The sequence below is a fragment of the Heliconius melpomene genome, chromosome 10 (genome assembly GCF_056956725.1).
Source record: "Heliconius melpomene rosina isolate 202511_hmr_F chromosome 10, ASM5695672v1, whole genome shotgun sequence".
In the NCBI taxonomy this organism is placed as follows: domain Eukaryota; kingdom Metazoa; phylum Arthropoda; class Insecta; order Lepidoptera; family Nymphalidae; genus Heliconius; species Heliconius melpomene.
The window spans coordinates 10,351,362-10,371,188 of NC_140398.1; the positions used below are offsets into that span (position 1 = coordinate 10,351,362).

Consider the following 19,827-nt stretch of genomic DNA (forward strand, 5'->3'; position numbering starts at 1 on the left):
CTGGCTCGCTTCGCAACATCACCGAAGGACTCCATCTTGGAGGGCAATGTACGAGGTGGTGCAGCAGGCGGCCGTCCAAGCATCGCCACCATTGTTCGCGTAGACGTGCGCGGGACGCGTCGCTGTTATAAGGGGGGGTTCTGGAGAGCGCGCGTTCAGTGTGCCCGAGTGTCCCGTGTTGCGTGTGCGCACTCCAGCGAGTGATCCCGCAATAGTTACAAGAACCGAACCCGACTCTTATCAAAATGCTCCTACTCGCCAGCTTTTTCCTGCTTTTCGTAACCACCCTGGGCCCTGTTGCAGGTATGTTTACACAGATTGTAATTGTTCAGTACTGAAACTAACAGTAGTATATAGATGACAATTATCTTATATAATATATGAAAATTTGGGACTCTATGTCAGTCCTGGGATGTCATTCTAGCAAATGATTCTAATGGGCTCGACGAGTACGTGTTGATTATAGGTCATTTTTATTTAGTGGATATTATTAATATGATATATGTACGTATTTAAGTTTATTTTATATATTTAAAACATGATTAGTCATATTATATCATTATACCTTCGATTTTTCATGACTATTAATTATTTTACTTATCCGTAAATATTATGTCATAAGTTTATTTAAATCAATTAATTGTTATAAATAAATATAAAGATAACCGGTAATATGAGAGTAATCAGGATGTAATAAAAGCTGGAATGGTTGTTTGACATTCCAAGTTTACGGCTAAAGTCTTGACGCTGCTGTTGTGACCCGCGGGTCCTCGACCTTCATTGTTCTGTTTCTATTGCAGTACAATGGCGATAGGCAGCTCACAAACTCACCTCTTATTCTATAGGTATTTCGTGTATTATTTTCACATATCCTTAACTGGATAATGGCGTAAAAATCTGATGACTTTCTTCTACCAAGAATTTGGTTAAAAGTTTATGTATAAAATGTAATATAACGTTTTGGTAGGTGAGGCGAGTCGTGGCCCAGGGGAACAAAGTGTGACTATAAATGCGACTGGTTGCGGGTTCGATCCCCCCGAGAAAGTGAAATATTTATTTACATTTTCATTTCATCGCTCTGGTGTTGAGGGAAATCGCGGGGTTGAGTTTCGCCACTCATCACGTAATGCGTCCAGAATTCGGCGGAAAGTGACCAACGGTGTTTTAATACTAGATTCCCTCTGCCTATCTTGTTAGTGCGGGATACACTTTGTACGTGAAAATAATTTCATTTTGGTAAAAGATAAAAGTTCTTATACAAATATGTTGTACGACAACTCAGTAAAAATAGAAAAGTAATATTTATTGGATATAAAAATAAACGATCAGGGATTACTTAATCAAGTCGACGCGACGTTTCGTTTTTTTATTAAACTACGATCAACCTAAGAACGTACCGTTAACAACAAGTATTATATTTATAGTAGCAAAATGTTGTCAGTACAGTAAATATTAAACAGTAGACGTTTTATTTCATTTATTTTAGTTCGACGCTGAATTCCGTAGGGTAGGCAGAAGGAAATTTAGTGCTAAGACACTCTAACGCCTAATTTTGGAGAAATTGCTTATAGTGTGTGAGGTTTAAGGATGTGCTGGTTCTTCACTGATTTGATTAAAAGAAGTGCTGAACTTGGTTTCACCTCCTAATAGGCATAATATCTAAATAGGTGGAAAGTAGAGAAGGTGGTGGGAAATGCGAGAGAAGTATGGACAACTTGAAAAAAAAAATCAGAATAATTAAAATTTTTACTTACATATAGCCACATTAGATAAATTTACTAAAGATAGATTCCGTCGTGGCGCAGGGGTGCAAGCGTACGACCGCGATCGTGTTCGATGCCCACTCGGGGGAATAACATTTTTATTTCCTCTCTTGTAACGAGGCTTTGGTACTGAGGCAAAGCGTGGCGTTTCTAATTCCAGCATTCAACAAGCAATGCCTCGAGAATTATGCGGAAAGTAGGGAACGGAAGTGTCTTAATAGGAACGGAGTGTCTGTGAATTAGGTTCCCAGGTTCACTCTACTTACTCTGCTATGCACGGGATACAGCATAAAGTTAAAAAAAGAGAATTTAACTGTACAGATAACTAATGTCACCTCATTTATTTTTAAAAGCTCTTGGTCTCTTGGTAACAAGCAAAAAGCATTTCGGTTTGATGTGCTATACTTTAAATTACTTTGGATGCTTCTACAAAAAAGGTGCGCTTATTGACTTTTTATGATGGTATAAATGCAAAGATAATGGTCTTCATGCCTTGGAACAAAATTGTAAGAGTCAACGGCCCCTGTACCCGCGTTCAATGTTTTATTGGAGTAAAGAGCATCAGAATAACTAAGTCCTTGAGAACCGAACGATTTATACAAATCAAGATTGCTGTGTGCGATTTCGTTAATGAGGCGTATCCGCGGCGTTAGACAGGTTATCGACATGCCAGCAAAAACTGTGGAACGGAAGTTTTGTTGGGAAAAAATAGCGGGGGTCGAGGAAGAGCCACGACAGGTGTGAGTTCAATGGCCAGCAGATAGTCTCTCAAGATAGCCACGTAACTTTGCAGTTTCTTAGGAATAAAATTATACTTTATCTGTATACGTCTGCGATGGGCTGCATTTCTACTACCGGTCTTGCAAATGATGCGGTAGTGATATTTTTATGACTTCACCTAAGGCAATGCTTTTTAAGGTTGTTAATTGTAGTGCGGGCCCACTTTGTACGACGATGTCAAGTCCGTCGCACTCACTCGTATCTTCTATATTAGCATTCCATTTCATAGCGTAATTGCAGCCTCCATTATGCAAAAATGTCGTAATGTTAGCTAACATTAAATGCAAGAAAATAGCTTTTATATAAATGCGAGCTATTAAACCCATTTACATTTCCACTGCATCTCTGCATTATAAACAAGTAACACGTACACAAGTACAAGTACTAACTTTCATTATACATAGTTAAATCTATAACTCAATTATATATAATTTTAAATATGTATGTGTGTGTGTGTAAGTGGGGAACGGAGTGTCTTAACACAAGGTTCCCTCTGTCTACCCCGCTATGTGCGGGATACAGTGCGGGATACAATTTAATTTATTTCATTTAAATATATGTATGTAGGTATATGGTAGTAATTAAAGCAATAAATTTATTTATTAGGCATGACCCACGGCGTAATAAGGACGGGTCTCCGTTTGAATTGTATAAAGCTTAGGAATATTTAAAGCCATAAATTTGTATTTATGAAATGATAATTCGAATACGCTGAGCTTGAAGAACACATAAAATTGGATTATCTTCAATATTTCGATGCTATTTAAATGTTGATGTTTTAAATTTTATTTATTGTGATCCTTTTATTTTTTCATCTGAATTCCTGTTTGGCTTGAGGCAGATGGTGATTATATCAAATTTCGGGACTCCAGTTTTTTATATCTTCATGGGTATATCAGGTTCTATCAGGGTTTCTGATTTTATGTTGTCTACTTCTGTAGTGAATAAGTTGTTTAATGTTCAAATTTGATTTCCCTGATGTAGTATATTGCAGTAATTTCCTTTTCAATAATGTCCATATGTTGATAAAGTTTTCATATATTTTCAGTAAAACCATATAGCATTACTTAACTTACGTGTGTATTTACGTGGTTATTGCTTCATTGCCTGAGTAGAGAATTAGCGACCGCGAACAATTGTTTGCCTTGTTTGGCAAGTTCGGGTTGGCATCGGGTTTTGAAGACTAAAAATAGTACAGCTGGTGCATTCCAAGGTGAGGGCGAGCGCGGCGAGGCCGAGGGCGCGAGCGTAGGCGTCCTTGAATTCGTCTTCTGCACGTTCGTACCCTATTAACTCGATCCCTTTTTTGTGTCTCGATCGTTATCTAACCGCAAACAGTCCGATCAATTTTCCCACGGGTGGGATTAATCAAAGACATTTGATAGAGCTCTAAATTGCAATTTTTATTATGGCAATTCGCGGTTGCTTGACTACAATCATTTTGTTTATTTCCAAACATTAAAAGCAACAGCAAAGGATACTCTGTGTGTCTGAAGTATTTAATGAAATATTTAGCCCTTATGGGCGCTTGCTTTTCATGCTTTATAATAAGAAATAACTGTAAATAAATAATACTTAATTGTATTCATAAATAAATAATAATATAAGAACAAAAAGATATTCCCATCTCGATGTCCGTTATGGCCGTGAAATGGCGGCTACCTTGCCCTTGTACTTGGCGGTAACGTAACTCAGTCGGCGAGGGCGAGTTATTGCGACCGATACGAGAGCGACTGGTTTGCATTATGCAATCACGTAATGCAATGCAGGGCTGTACACACGCTCAGGCGCCGCTCACGACGTAGAGCCGCCGCCGCCGACTACTTTATATTTTATACACATGTACGAGTATCTAGAAAATTTATTTGTTTTGGGTTATGCCGAAGAAAAGATTCAAATTTATAAATACTAAATCTTGTTACATTTTAATAGGTTGATGCATAAAAGAAACTTTATTTTTTTATGGAAATTACTCGATGTAGAGTCACGATCGTTGCAAGTGTAGTTCTGTGGCCACAACTAAGAGTACTATTTTTAGAGCACAAGTTTCTTGCATCGGTCGTATACCTTTGAATCACAACTCACAACTTAGTGCAATTAAAAAAATATGTTTTATAATACTAAGTCCTTTTCGCTATGCAATGTTTATATTTTCAATTAAAATATCTTTATAGTTTCTTCAATACAAAACATATTGCAACATAATAAATATAACCAATAATTAATAACTGAAAAATACAATTTAAATGATAATGTGTTTTACTAACTACTATCTAATAATTCCATGGAATAGAATTACCTAGAGTTAGTACTTGTTGGCGCGATTCTGATGCTAATGTTTTCCATATGTGGAAGTCGTGCAGCGTAACAGCCTATTATAGACACCCCCTAAGAATGAAACAATAAACCTGTGGTTTCATTTCACTAGCAGCATGCATTATATAAATTCTACAATTTCTTGCTGCAACTACATTCGACGTTTTAATTGTGTTAATTAAGTTTTTATTGGAGTTTCTAACACTTACAGTGAGAAATTCTTCAAAGTCTTTTTGAATTCCAAGTCAGAGAGAATGCAGCGCTAAGCGCTACGATCTCTGTATATACATGTCGAAGGTCCTTCGAAGGTTAACGGAAGGATCCTTCTGCCTTCTTCATTGATAATTATTACATTTGCAGCAAATAAAAAAAGAACTGATAGCAAATTATGTGGCTTCTTTAGGAATAATAGTCCGGTACTAAACTATTGATAAAAAGAAACTGAATATATTTTAAGGCCGCTATGCCGCAGTGGCATAAGCGTGGCGCAAACGTGACGGGGTGGGTGGGTTCGATTCCCATTGGGGAATGAATTGTGTAATAGTTTTATTTCCTCGAAGACTAACGCAAAGGCGCAAAGTATGGTTGGGGGTTCCATCCCCAATCAAGAAATTGAAATATTTATTTAAAATTATATTTTCATTTGTTCACTCTAGTGTCGAGATAAAGGGTGGCGTTGAACCCTGTCACTCAACACTCATTCCTCCAGTACTCGGTGGAAAGTGGGGTCTTAAAACTTGGTTCCCTCTGACTTCCCTGCTATATGCAGGATACAGCGTGAAGCTGAAAAAAAAAGAGTTCCTTCCGGTGACTAACCTATAAACCACGTATTGATTTATTCAGAATTTATCCAAAGAGATGTTTTGTATTCGAAATTTAAACAACAACTTGTATTCGTTTCTTCTCATTTGTATTCGTTTACAAGTTCTCGTGACGGAATCTCAAGTACCCACCCAGTATATAATAACTACAATTTCCTCCCATTCATTCAAGAGTATTACATGAATTTTGAGCGTCCTCACTTTTATAGGCCAACACCGGAACTTGAGGTCCGATGTTGTGGAAACTTGTACATTGTTTAAATATCATGAATAATTTATTACCATAGAGTTTCAGACAATATGTAGAATTTAGGCTACGAACGAAATAAATTAAATATTAATTTGGTTAAAGGATGTTGATAACCTATTTTATTTTTACTGGTAAACAAATAAATTGTAGTTTCTTTTCATCATATTTTTATTTTACTTTATAACATACCTATGTAATTATTTGCCATAGCTTATTTCTCTTAAGTCCAATATTTCCCAAGAATTTATAGTTAGAACTTGGGGACGTGGATGCTTTTCGGTTTTACTAGTTCTTTAACTTCGCACAGTATACCAGTACTGTGATGCGTCATTTGTGAAGTGCATGGTTTTGGGCAAAGGTCCGTTAGCAGCGCGTCCGGTACACGGTGCTGGATGAGCGGGCGGATATCCATACGGAGGGGGAGTGCATTCACCTGGCACCTGTCTTGTTACCAAGTGGAAATAAATCAGGAGACATTAGAATTAAGAAATAGTAATGATTTGAGTAAAAAAGTTTGTTTATTCATTTAAAATGCGTTCTAATATGAGTGATAATTTATTATGATGGAAGACAAAGGCCTAGGAAAATTATAGTCCCATAAACAGACTTTGGAACACAGTGACAGTTGCATCCTGGTAGGTGCAGAGCGTGCGTGTCCGGGGCTGGCGGTGTCGCATCAGTATGCACCACGCGACCTCTCGGAGACGTGACCCGCCTCCTAGTTTCATACTCCCTCATACGTCTCAACCAGCACCATCTAACTCATGCAGCATTTAAACTATATGAACGAGGGTATTTTGTATTTAAAATAAATATAATGTCAAATTTGGCAATTTGTCCTGCTATAAAGTACATTACGTGCGTGTTAGTCTGGAGATGGAAGATTTTTACGTACACAAAATAAAAATTACAATTTAAAAAGAATTAAAAATACATTTACAGGAATATAGTTTTTTGAAATTTCAAAAAATTATATTTTTTTTCTACTATAGGAAATAAAATAAGGGTCAAATTTGTTTTTTTTTACATTTTCGAATGTTATTAAAAAGGGACAGAGTGAAAGATCAAAACACGGATTTAAAAGACGACGATATAATATATTTAACGTATAAATATACATCTACCTAATATTTTTGTCAAAAGTAATGAAGGGGTTTTTAAAAAGAGTAAAGCGATTTAGAGTTTCATATATAAGAAGGAAAATCTTTCCACAAAATGATGCTTTTAACAGTGAAGGATTAATTCAACCTTACTGTATTGTAGATGCACCTTTAAGTATTGATCGCTTTTGGAGCGGAGGTTGAGATGTAGTAGAAGTACCAAGAGTAAAGATAGCGAGGAGTGTTGGAGTAGAAAAGAATAGAATAGACAGTTCATAGGACTTGGAGATGATAGGCAATGCCAGACGGGCATACTGTCAACCATTGAAGCTTGGGAAACGTGGGCATCAAGATAAAGAGTTCTTGATGATACTCAATTTATCAACGAATTTGTTACAAGAGATAAGAGAACAATCAAACATAATAGATAGTAAATTTAGTTTATTTGAGTACTTGTTTTTGGTTGCCAACGATTATATGTATATTGAGATTTACAAAAATTTTAATTTAAGCCATACAATTTGCCCCATTGAAATATTGTATAAAGATTGCTATTTATTTAAGCAATAGCTTCAAAGCTATTGCAATAAACAAAAAAGTAAATATTATAATGATGATAATGAATATTTATAACAGATTTAATCTGTAGTTACTTTTAAAAAAATGTGGACAATTGCTTATTTATGTGCATCAGTAATTACTTACATTAATTATCCGCCCTCACGGAGTACTGATCAAACACTACTCAGGTGGAGATTAAACGGACTTCTTAGTAACAAACAACAAAAAGTTAAAACCTCCCTAAATGTATACAATTAAAAGATGCTTCATATTTAATTCTGCAGACCATTAACTCAGAACACTGTCGTGAGAAGGTAAAAAGAATGACGCGACGCACACGCGACGTTGTGTATGCATGAGGTTGCATTATGCATGGATTCTGAGGAGACAGACGAGTAAAACTGTGCGGATGAGATAACTATTTTATGCTTTTACAGTGTACTTTAAAATGTTTGTACTTTTTGTACAAAATAGAATTCAGTGAGTGAAGCTAAAAAGTTGGCACATATCTTGATATCGTTTAGAGATTTCAAAATTTGTTCTTATATATTTATGTTACCTGTAAAAATAAATACGCTGACCTGCAATATATCTTGGACCTGCAACTTATGTTTTTTAGTTTAAGCTTGCATTTAATCAGTATTACTTAACAATTATGATATATTATAAGCGTCTAATTCAAAAATGTATTATAAAGATTATTCATTAACGATATTCATTATCCAGGCATTATCTATTCGTTGGTCCTAATGATTATACAAGCTAGCGGCATGCAAATGAGACGGATGCAGATTAACTTCCGCGTCCATTTCGTCTGCGTATCGACTCGGTGTAGGATGCATTTAATTAATTTTCTACTTGCTATACTGTCTAAGTATATATATAAGTCTAATGTCTAAGTTTGTATATAATAAGTAATGGCCTTTTTACAATGTTTATTAAAACTATTTGTCGTACAAATGTTTTATTACGAGAAACTAGTTTTGTTATAGGTATTCTGTCAGCCATAATGGTTGAGCTTCAAGAGACGACGAGACCAACAGTAATGGCGACATTACATTTAAAATAAGCGGAGTGTATGGGTAGAGTCTAAAGTGAATGACTCTGCACTTTGAATGGTGGTAATGACCGTACACCTTCGTGAGAATGCGCTTATTATTTCATACCTGTGACTGTAAACTATTTTATAATACTTGATATATTTGTATAGTGTTATATGATACCGCGTAAATATAGGAAATGTACGATATGTTTATAAAAATCTTAAATTTTTTTTATAAAATATCAAAATTTTACAAAAAATCGTGTAAAGATGGAAATGTATTGCTAAATTGGTTGATTATAAGAAATATATATATGTTTTCTATATTTTAGTATTATTATTTTTTTTTATAATTCAAATCTAGCCGTAAACGTTTTAAACACAATTTTTAAATAGTTATTAAATTTAAAAATGACTCCGATAATCTTCAAACTATATAAGAACTTAATAAAAATTGCCCCGACCGCAAAATGCTGTGGATCCATTCCAATTACCATGAAGCGTTTTTGCTACCGTAAGTTTTTGATGAAAGTTATGAAAACCTAAACGTAAGAGAACTAACATTTTGGGACCAATATAGGTAAATGGTTTAGGTTTCGTTGTTGATTTTGCGTAGAATTACAACCGAAATAGCATAAAAGATACTTTCTTTTGCTTTACACTGTATCCCACACATAACAGGGGATAGGTATAGAGAAAATGGGAACCTAGTACTCGGACCTACCTCTCCGTTTTTCATTTTGCCTCGTTAACCCAACGCCGCATTTTGCCTCGTAAACAGAGCGATGAAAATATAAAATATTTCATTTCATTGAGTAGGAATTGAACCCACAACCTGTCGCGTTTACAGTCGCACGCTTGAGTGGGCTCAAGGCGCCACGAATGTCTAAATTATTGATTATTGTTAAAACATTTAATATTATATTTTATCCTATGTCTAAAAGCAAGATTCCAAGTATACAAATATATATAAAGTATTATAAAATAAAATAATATAAATAAAATATCGTTTCAGCTCAAAGGATAACGACGATACAACTCGATGGCGTTCAGTACTTTATATCAAGAATGAACCCCTACAGCCCCGAGCTCAACTATTTCCTTGCTTATCAGTATTGCAGGTAAGGCTGTTTCTCAATGCTAACTTTATAGCCGCATCGAATCGACCATCGAGATACTTTACAATGACACACTCTCATAGTTCTGCTGTAATCGTATCATATTTCTCCTGGCACGCTCGATGGATATAATAGTGGTGTCGTGACTTGGAATGCTTATCCGCCTTATCTTAACTGTTGTACTGCTATAGGAACGTTCGGCTTGGCGTTAACAAGCAACCCTGGTGCACTTTGAAGGCTCACGAGACGATCAGGAAGTGCAGGGACATTTGCATTACCGTTATTGGTTCTGGGAAAACTTGAGAACAATATTGGCACTTTGGCGAGCTACTTCCGCAAGCCATTCCCACTATTAAACGCGGACAAAGAACGTGAGGTTTTATTGTGCCACCGCTCCCACGGTTCCCGAGTTACTCAAATATTTTTCAACAACAAAAGTATAATGTTCAGTTCATGAAATAATTTCCAGCTTTACAAGATTTCAATCACTAACCAAGTGCTATTTTGTTTATTGATAATTTGAAAATTATAAAAATATACAAAACTTAACATAACAACTGGTACTGTTGGGCGACCTACGATCCTTATTTTTCTATGTGCACGCTTACACTACTAAAAGGTCATTTGCCTCAATCCTCGGTCACGATGTCCTTCAGTTGGAGCTGAATCACGACCTATATAATTATATTTATAAATTGTAGTACCAATAGTTAGCAACGTCTAAAGAGTAGCTTTAGACATGAAAAAAACTTCTGTATTAACTGATAAATAAAAGAACTATATTATGAAAAAATAACTATTCTAAATAGGCTCATGCGTGCGATAAGCGTGACAAAGGCACAAGTCTTGACTTGTGTCATGCACTCGTGCATCGTGTATGACTCCGTACCGTGGATAATGCAAACTGCATGTCGTGCGACGCTTCGGCTAATTTTGTGAAAAGAATAGAATTGGTTAACGGTACAAGCCAGAAAAACGTCTAATATTATTTATTCCATGTTGTAAAACAAGAGGGACTACAACATAAACTGCTATAAAAACCTACGGACAATTGTATTACATTGGAAAACATTTTATTGCAATAAAAAGCTAATAACAGTTTTGGTGCTAAAATATGTCGATGTGTTTCAAGATACAATAATGGGAAAAACAATAGTTTCTCAGCCCTGTCTTATTAATTCAATTAGAGTATAATATATTACATTTTAATTCAGCACGAGCGGTTTTTACGTGTGTCGAATACTTTTGTATTCAATACATTATTTCTCTTGCAATAAAAGAACTAGGTTTGTATAAATTATGTGAAAGTATTCTGAACGTTTATGATTACAATAGCAAGAAGTCCCCAACCGCAAAAATGTTTTTTTATTAATCATAAATATTTAAGAAATGCTAAAAGACATAGAACTGGTTCTACGGTATAAAGGAAGTAGTAGGTACTTTTTTATAAAAAAAGATGCGACTAAATATGGTAGATGACCAATACGGGACTTCACTAAAGTTTTTAATATCCTAAGAGTCCTGGGACGCATGCGGAATGTGGACTCGTCGTGGCGTGGCAAGGCCAAAACGAGTGTTTTGCGGATAAATTGCTGCTTGCTAAACTGGCTCCGCGTGAGGTTCTATGCAAGTTCACGCGGCACTTGCACTTTGGTCTATATATCATACCTTTAGGTACAGCTGGTTTTATCGTGCAGAATATAATATATAATAAGTAAATGTTTATATTCTTACTAAAAACATACGTAGAGTGAAACAATACAGTATTCAATAATATATGAAAACATAATAATAAACTTACCTTTGCCTATAATACACTTGTTATTCTTTGGTTTTATACAAGTAAACATCCATAATTATACAAGTAAACGTTTCTTGCTTGAAAACAGACAGTTATCATACTTTGTATTTCTATAATTAAATTTCTTTCTTTATTTCGTTTTTTTGTTAATGGATATATTTTTTTGTTAATTCAGATCCCTAGGATTACAGCTGGCATCTTTCGAAACAAAAGAAAAGGCGGATTCTATTACAACTTATTTGACTAATGCAGGTTAGTAGTAAGCAGTTTCTTTATGCAATGTATATTTATTTATTTTGATTGTTTTTATATAAAAGCCTAATTATAGAATTTCATTATAATCTTTTTCTAAAAATATTAAGCTGGTATGTGTTAATATAAAATCTTTTTTATTTATGTAAACAAATATAAAAAAAAATATATATTCACAGGCTACAACAAGTACGATTTCTGGACATCTGGAAATAATCTCGGTACCGATATGTACTTGTGGATGAGTACAGGGTTGCCTTTCAACGCGACGTTCAATTACATGCGTCGCATGACACTCGACGCTCCCAGCCAGCATGCTGACGATAGCATGGACCCCCTTGACGTGCCTCAAGGTAGCACTGCTCCTCAACGTACTGCCAGGCATGGGTACGTAGATAAGACAGTTTCATTTACATTATTTAAGACATCATTTTTCATCAAACAATAATAATTAATAGACATAGTAAAAAGAAGTAAAGGAACTGCGTTGCATAAAAAATAGTCTGTTTTCCAGAACCGAGCACGTGATGACAAATGGGTGCGTGGCATTAAAAGCACCATCATTCCACTGGGAGCCTCAACACTGTGGAGAAATCAAAGACTTTATCTGCGAACAAACGCGCTGCTACTACTACAACTACGGATCCATCCCCGTCTCCTCGGCGCAGGGGTAATGCCAGGTGAGATGCCAACCGTCTCCGGAGGCCCGCTCCCCGACTTGCCACGCGCTAATAAATATCTTCATTTATATGCACAGCTTAAGTTTAATCACTTATTACAAACATGTCCCTTTGACGACATTGTATTTAAGTAACTATTAGATCTGTAGCACTAAATATTTTGGTATTTGTATTTCTAACAAAAAATCTTTAACTTTTTACTGTATTTAAAGCGCGTATTCGGTTCGCCCGTGGGATAAGGTCTCTGCGTCAGCCCAACCACCAAACAAGAGCCCTACACCCAGCGAAATTGGCATAGTAAATATTACTAATAATATTGCGTTATTCTAACATTTTTTTTCAAAATTAAAGAACATATTTGGTGGGTGGGTGAAGGGGGCTTTGCTTGGTATCTCCTGTGAAATAACTTTTCTTTATTCAACATTCTGAAATATTAACTCAATACTAGTCATATAAAAATAATATGTGACTATTATAAGTAATGAGGCGATTCCCTAATATGAGAGTCTGTGTTTTCCCGTTTTATCAGGAAACCGCTATCGATGACGACCACGACGACTGCACACCCACTCACGTCGTCGTCGCCACCGCCCCCGCGCTCTGAGCACCTGCCGACGCACTTTACTCTCAATGATCTTATCGGCAAGATGCGTCCGTCTTCTCTTGATGGTCTTCAATCACCACATCTTAAGACTAGTGCGCTGCTCAAGTCACCACCTCAAATCGACTCCCACTACTCACGAGCGGCCGACGCTCACTCTAAAGAGCCAGAACAGGAGCCAAAGGTGGAACCTACTCAGGGACCTTATGAAGCTGATGAAGGCATGGCGGGTGACGACCCTTCAGCGTACCTATCCCAAGAGGCTCGCGACGCTCCAGCTGCTGAAGACTCTCCCTCCACCGCCGAGCCGGACGCCACCGAGCACTCCGTCCATGCCAGCGGTATGCTGGCACCTCCCGCCTATTAGTGTCCGACTCGACGGTCACGCACATTTAGTATACCGTGACATTTAGATTTACGTACTACCAAAAGTATTATTCGGTATTTGCAAGCAATTTGTGTGTAAAGCTTAGTATTTGCTTATGAGGGTGATATCGCGCTTCGTTTATGTTTATTACTTTAATGTAAATGAGATTTATGTACTTTAGTTTTAGTATACACTTAAAATTGAGTGGTGGGATTCAGCGAGTATCATTTGGGCAATCATTTATATTAGTGAAGGAGCTGGCGACTCGTATCACACGACTTGCCTACGTCTTCTGATATTGCAACGAATTTTCTATGACATATAGACTTTGTAAGATGAATGTAACCGTTTTGTCCGATCTCTGGTATTATCACGATAACCATAATATATATTAATATCATTAAGAAAATTTTTGAATCGAATTCTGGACATATCATTCGGTATAGTGTTTAAGATAGTGTATATGTGACGTAACTAGATAAGTAGTTTAAGTTATAACTCGAGAGTTTAAAGAGTACCTAGATGTGGTGAAGTTAATAAACGTGAACAGAAAATCAACTTGTTTTATTTACAACTAAATCATGCCTTAAAATCTATTCATACATTCAAAGTTAAGAAAGCAAGTACTCACCACCCGTTGACAACCCCTTCCACATTGAGCATAGGGACTATCTTGAACACGTACTTGGCGCGCAGCGCGGCGGCGAGCGCGGACGGCGCGAGCAGACACGCCAGCGTGCCGTCCATCACCCACGAAGCGTTGCTCTCCCCGGGGTGCACTCGCGACGACAGCAGTATTATATCTCTGTCCTGGAGAATGGGGGTTTATTTATCATTTCTTATAATTGTAAGGAGAAAATATATATAACAGGAGTATTGTTGTAAAAATATAAGGTAAACAATTTTTAAACTAAAAAAAACATTATTGGCAAACATTGAATTTTCATGTTTTTAGAAGCCTTGGCCATTTCTAATATCTACCATTTATTCCTTAAAGACTTGTGAAGGATAATATCTTCAAAATTTAATTGAAATCAATGATAAAAGAATTAAGTAATTCTTTTTATAATTAATATTAACGCACCACTATTGGATTGGATGGGCTGTCTTCAGCTGATATTGTCAATAGCGGCACTTCATTATTGTTAAGGGAATAACAAAGGGGTTCTGCACGAAAATATGTGTTCGGAGGTAATTGAGAGCTCCACTGCCATATCCTGGTCTGCAATAAAATAGTACTTAGATTTATTAAATAGTAAATTATTATACACGAGGCACTAAAATATCAGTATAATTCTACCTACATCTATTGTTTTTATTATTCTCCACACAAGATAAAAGTATGTTTTATACTTATAAAACATTATAGCAGTATGAATAAAGAATATGTACGATTAAATGAAATTACTATTAGTGATAAAATCGCCTTTGTAAGTTTCTATATATATTTTGCAATATATAAAGGAACCCGAGCTATAACTGTACAGAAAAGCAAATAATGAGAAATAACTGTTATAGACATTAAAATATAGTAACTTTGAAACAGCATACATATTTCTAGAATGTAAAAAAGCTATAATTTAATGATTACATCTGTGATAATGTAACTCACCATCATCATAGAGTAAGTAAACGGGAAATGGTACGCGAGGTAGCAGACGTCGTTGGTGTGCGGGAACTCTATATTAAAAGTGACTGTGAGATAGCATTTATTGCTTTTTTGATTTGCGTAATGGTAGCTGTTACGATAGTAACATATCTCCGACCCCGTTCGAACCCAACCTGAAAATACAATTTTTCAAGATTTAATTTTCGAAAATAATTGAAGTTATATATCTAAATATAATATTTTAATAGGATATGGAATAAGTAAGACACGTTACAATGGGAAAAAATGAAAAAAATCAGATGGATATTAAATGTTATTAGCATATTAATAATTTATATAAAAAGCAATGATAAAATAATATACATACATAAGACACTATAACAATACTTAAATGACATGGTTATGATTATCACAACATTTTATAGCTTAATGTATATTATAGAAATATACAATGCTTCAAAGCGCAAGGAATAACTTGCTTTATTTATTCAATACATTTCGAATATTCTTTTACAATGACTTTTGCATATGTAAGAGGTTTTATTCCGGTACAAGTGGTACAAAGTTAAGGTACAAGTTTTACATATAAACATGTATGCTTATGTAATTACACTATCCAACCAGTATTTATGTTTTCGAGAAAAACAATAATGTAAACGTTGATGCGAGCTTTTTACTGACTACAATACGAAATGTTTTTTTTTAATTACCCGGCCTTCCCAGAACGGCCTCTTTCACAGAATACATAACAGGCTTCATTCCGAAATTGAATTGGCTATCAGATTTCTCACAATTGACAATATTAAAGATGTACGGACGACCCTGCTGCATGTTGCGCACTTCGAAGTAGAACCACTGGTGACGCTTCGTGGAGTTCACGTCTGGCATTAGAATTAATTCATACTCTCTGGGGCCTACCTGAAAAACATTTAAATGTCGTTTTTTTTATTGATTTTTACGTTGTCTGTCTTTTTGAGGATCTTAAAAGAATACAATTATTTTTTCAATTATTATTCTATAATAGTTAATTGTGTTTTCATTAAGCGCGCTTCTTAATATTTAAGAAGTTTAAAAACAACATAAGTGATTCAAGATATGGATTTTTGATCGACTATGATATTTGAAATATCTTTCGTAAAAGTGTAAACTCTATCGAGTTTAATTTTATCTTATCGCCTTGATGTCAAGTTTTTTTAGAATAATTATTTTTATGTATTGTTTTCAGCCCTTACCTACAAAGCGAGATTAGATATAAACTTCTTATAAATAGCGTTGTAAAAATGTGCGTTTTAGTTATTTCAACGTCTGTCTACTGAGAGCAGTAAGTTTTTTTTAACACGAGTCTTTAAAATAAAAAAGAATTAAATGAAGAATGTGAATTACGCCACATTCCATTTCATTATATTAATCAGCTTCACGCTGTATCTCGCACACAGTACGGTAGGCAGAGGAAACCTAGTGTTAAAGCACTCCGTACCCCACTGTCCGCCAAATTCTGGAAGCATTGCGTGTTGAGTGGCGGAACTCAACGCCGCTCTTTGCCTCGACTTCATTGTATTAATAAACTAATTTTATAAAAAAAAAAATCTACCTGAATTGCTTTTCTGAGATTTCCCGACTCAAATCTTGACTCGAAGTTTAAACGCGAGGAGAATGTATTCAGTTTCGTGATCTCCTGTTCGTCATTATTGTTTAGCAACACGCTATCGCTACTTTGACTGAAAAATATATAGTAATTTTAATAATAAAGCACATAAATCTTGGAAATAGCCTACGTATTCTTTTAAAGATAAGTTATATGCTGCTGTAATAGGTTGAGGTAAATTTATAAATTTTTAAGTATGGGCATAGAAAGTATACCTTTTTTGCGCTGAAGAGTCTGTTGCACTTCCTGTACTGCAAAGAGCGTCTAAGTCATATATCACTTCATTCATGTAAGCTTCTGGATTTATTGCGCGTTCTACACAGGCCAGCAATTTAGTCCTGCGAAATTATTTAAAAAAATATCATTAATATTGATATGTATTTACTAGCGGACGCGCGCAGCTTCGCTTGCGTATTTAGGGGTGAATTCTAATAAACCATGAAACATGTGTTCAATGAAATATTTTTAAGAGTCTAAATTTCAAATTTTATAAAAATTGGTGCCGATTAAATAAAATTCTATACATACTTTCAACCCCTTATTTGCACCCTTAGAGGAATAATTATAGAAAACCATGAAACACGTATTCAATTAAATACTTTTAAGAGTCTGAATTTCAAATTTTATAAGAATCGGTGCCGATTTAATTTTTTTTCCATACAAACTTTCAACCCCTTTTTCACCCCTTTCGGATTAAAATTTTTCAAAATCCCTTCTTAGTGGATGTCCAGATTACGAAAGTAAACATCTGTCCAAATTTAACGTTTCTACGCACAGCGGTTACGGCTGTGCGTGCGTCTTACCTCAGTCAGTGAGGACAAGTCCTTTTATATATATAGATAAAGTAGTAATAACATATGGATTTATGCGTTTAATGCTCAACTTTATAAGAATCTGATCATGTTGCCTATATAATTGTGTTAGATAACAAAATATAACACAGTGCTTAAAATTACTAGAGACGTAAGATGCACTATTATAAACAAATTTTATCAAAAGTTCTCATCGATCCTATGTGTGTTAAAAAAAGTTACTCACCCTGAAGTCGAAAGTCACTAAAAAGGAACTAAAAAGTAATAATACAATTTCCACTACTATCGAGAATAGGATTTTTCCATTCGATATTGTGCGTAAAATACAGCTATGTAAATAAACATCTTTAATTACATTTTATATTACTTACTATTTTAAAAATCTATTTAAGGAAAAAGATTTATTAGCTAGATAGATTACATACAGAAAAAAGTATTAGCTAACAGTGAACGTACTATATTTGCTAAATTTACCTGCAAGCGGTCCGTTCCATTTTATTTAATGGTTCCGGTTGTATGGACCCCTGACCACCTGTCATGTCAGGATAAGCCACTTTGACAAACGGTATTATACTTTTCACTCTAGACGATATGGTCGAGTACACTGTTGCGAAAGATATATATTTTGATATATCCTTATGAATTTTTAAAGAAGAACATGATATAGTTGCTGTAACAAAAATATTATTTTCTTTAAAATAATCAATCTTTGAATTAAAAATATAATACTCTTGAAAATTGAGCAGAAACAGAGTGTATCAACAGTAGGTTCCCTCTGCCTACTTTCGCATATTATGCGGATTACAACCGGAAACTTAAAAAAATATTTAAGTTATGATGCAATGAGTATGTAGTGGTACTTACAAGAAGTTTCATGAATTTTATGAAATCCTTGAAGAAAAGAAAATGTTTGTGGACTTAGAACGCTTTCGTAGTCTGAACTTCCTAAGAATGTAGACAGAGAAGGCGATGAAGGAGACGGTAGATTTCGACTGTTGAGAGGCCCAAATGTATCGTCTAAGATTGATCCTCGGGAGTTTGATCTACTCTTAACTTGTCTTATTTGCTTGTTATATGAGCCAAATTCTTTGAAGTAAATACAATATCTGTAAATAGATCGTTATTACATACCAAAATTAAAACTTTTAATTTATTTTATTTTTTATAATATAATTTTAGAATTTAAAACAAAAAAAAACAATAATAAACAAATGTACAAACTTTTTTAAGTCTTCTATATCTCTCTCATTTGGGTTAAACCATAATGTACTTTGTAAGCTTTCTCCTCTCTTAATAGTAGTTTTTCCTGCATCGTCACTAGTTTTAATTTCACTTTCCTCTAGTTCAATATCCTGGAACTCATCAGGGCCATCAAGATCACTGTCAGGGCCATCATCATCGTCTATGTCAGAATTTATTGTTTTAGAGTCTGAATTTGCATCATCGTCTTCATGGCACGGCCATATTGTGTTGGTGTCTGCAAGTATAGAGTTTTAATAAAATATGATTAATAATTTTCAATAAAATGGGAAGATTATAGGTTATTAATAGATTAAATAAACATACTTTTTAATATTGGATTGAGGTTAAAAGATGCAGGACTAGATGCTGGCACTGGAAGAGCTTGGTGTTTCAGACAGAGAGTGATGACGGAGCACACTCGAGCCAACAGCCCGTCAAATTCAATCTCGTCCGGACATTGTGAACAAAATCTATGAAGAGTTTGTACGTGTTTTTTTGTACATAAAGCTCGACGACCAGTCTCTAAAACATAAAAAAAGAATAGGCAACATTTTTTAAAAATTAAAATGAATATTATGAAATAATATTTATAATTTTATTATGAAATAACACTTAATAATCTTATATCTATATAGAAAAATGCAGCTAAGTTTGGACGTCATCCGCATTCAAATTCTTCTAGAAAAATAAATATTTATTTAATAATCTATTTAAAAGTGCACATACTTATATTGCATAGGTGTTGTAAGGTTTGAAGAATGTGTGCGCAAATCTTGAGCCTCATGCGACCTTCGTAGCGATCCCAGCGGTCAAACACCCTGAGAAGAACGCTACAGAGCCCTGTCTTCACGATCTGCATGCAGCATACCTCTGCATGAGTTATGCATAGGTGAAATGAAGAACATTTAATTCGTCAGGATTGTCAGATTGCAAACTTATAAATAAATCACGTAATTGATATCAAATCTAGAGTTTATAGAATAATACTGGACATGCTATAAGATCAACCTGACAATGCTATTTTTATAGTGTTTTGCAAACGCATGTGAACAGACACAACACTTAAT

General features: G+C 35.0%; 2 protein-coding genes across 10 annotated transcripts in view; one reads left to right on the plus strand and one right to left on the minus strand.

The window, feature by feature from the left end:
* Positions 1 to 19,827, minus strand: part of LOC146535563 (cytosolic carboxypeptidase 1-like) — a 46,366-nt gene that overhangs the window by 15,018 nt on the left and 11,521 nt on the right. For all 6 annotated transcript variants that reach the window (XM_085191274.1, XM_085191273.1, XM_085191270.1 and 3 more), the window contains 11 exons: positions 19,487 to 19,630; positions 19,085 to 19,282; positions 18,740 to 18,995; positions 18,383 to 18,624; positions 17,993 to 18,188; positions 16,922 to 17,044; positions 16,653 to 16,779; positions 15,772 to 15,979; positions 15,065 to 15,234; positions 14,537 to 14,674; positions 14,084 to 14,262 (listed from right to left, as the gene is read on the minus strand). In XM_085191274.1, the coding sequence (XP_085047400.1) occupies positions 14,084 to 14,262; positions 14,537 to 14,674; positions 15,065 to 15,234; positions 15,772 to 15,979; positions 16,653 to 16,779; positions 16,922 to 17,044; positions 17,993 to 18,188; positions 18,383 to 18,624; positions 18,740 to 18,995; positions 19,085 to 19,282; positions 19,487 to 19,630 (1,981 nt within the window). The remainder of the gene's footprint in view (positions 1 to 14,083; positions 14,263 to 14,536; positions 14,675 to 15,064; positions 15,235 to 15,771; positions 15,980 to 16,652; positions 16,780 to 16,921; positions 17,045 to 17,992; positions 18,189 to 18,382; positions 18,625 to 18,739; positions 18,996 to 19,084; positions 19,283 to 19,486; positions 19,631 to 19,827) is intronic.
* nw (narrow) lies at positions 140 to 14,006 on the plus strand. 4 transcript variants are annotated; one of them, XM_085191280.1, is made up of 6 exons: positions 140 to 303; positions 9,649 to 9,754; positions 11,728 to 11,804; positions 11,984 to 12,191; positions 12,307 to 12,484; positions 13,014 to 14,006. In XM_085191280.1, the coding sequence occupies exons 1-5, from the start codon at positions 246 to 248 to the stop codon at positions 12,476 to 12,478; spliced, it is 621 nt and encodes a 206-aa protein (XP_085047406.1). In that variant the 5' UTR covers positions 140 to 245; the 3' UTR covers positions 12,479 to 12,484; positions 13,014 to 14,006. The 4 variants fall into 4 exon arrangements, with proteins under 4 accessions (XP_085047406.1, XP_085047404.1, XP_085047407.1 ...); XM_085191278.1 differs by having other exon boundaries at positions 12,307 to 12,474; XM_085191281.1 differs by having other exon boundaries at positions 12,319 to 12,484.

Coding starts and splice junctions, on each gene's coding strand:
- nw (XM_085191278.1), top strand. CDS start 246: ATGCTCCTACTCGCCAGCTTTTTCCTGCTTTTCGTAACCACCCTGGGC. Junction 304..9,648: donor CACCCTGGGCCCTGTTGCAG/GTATGTTTACAC, acceptor ATATCGTTTCAG/CTCAAAGGATAACGACGATA. Junction 11,805..11,983: donor AACTTATTTGACTAATGCAG/GTTAGTAGTAAG, acceptor ATATATTCACAG/GCTACAACAAGTACGATTTC.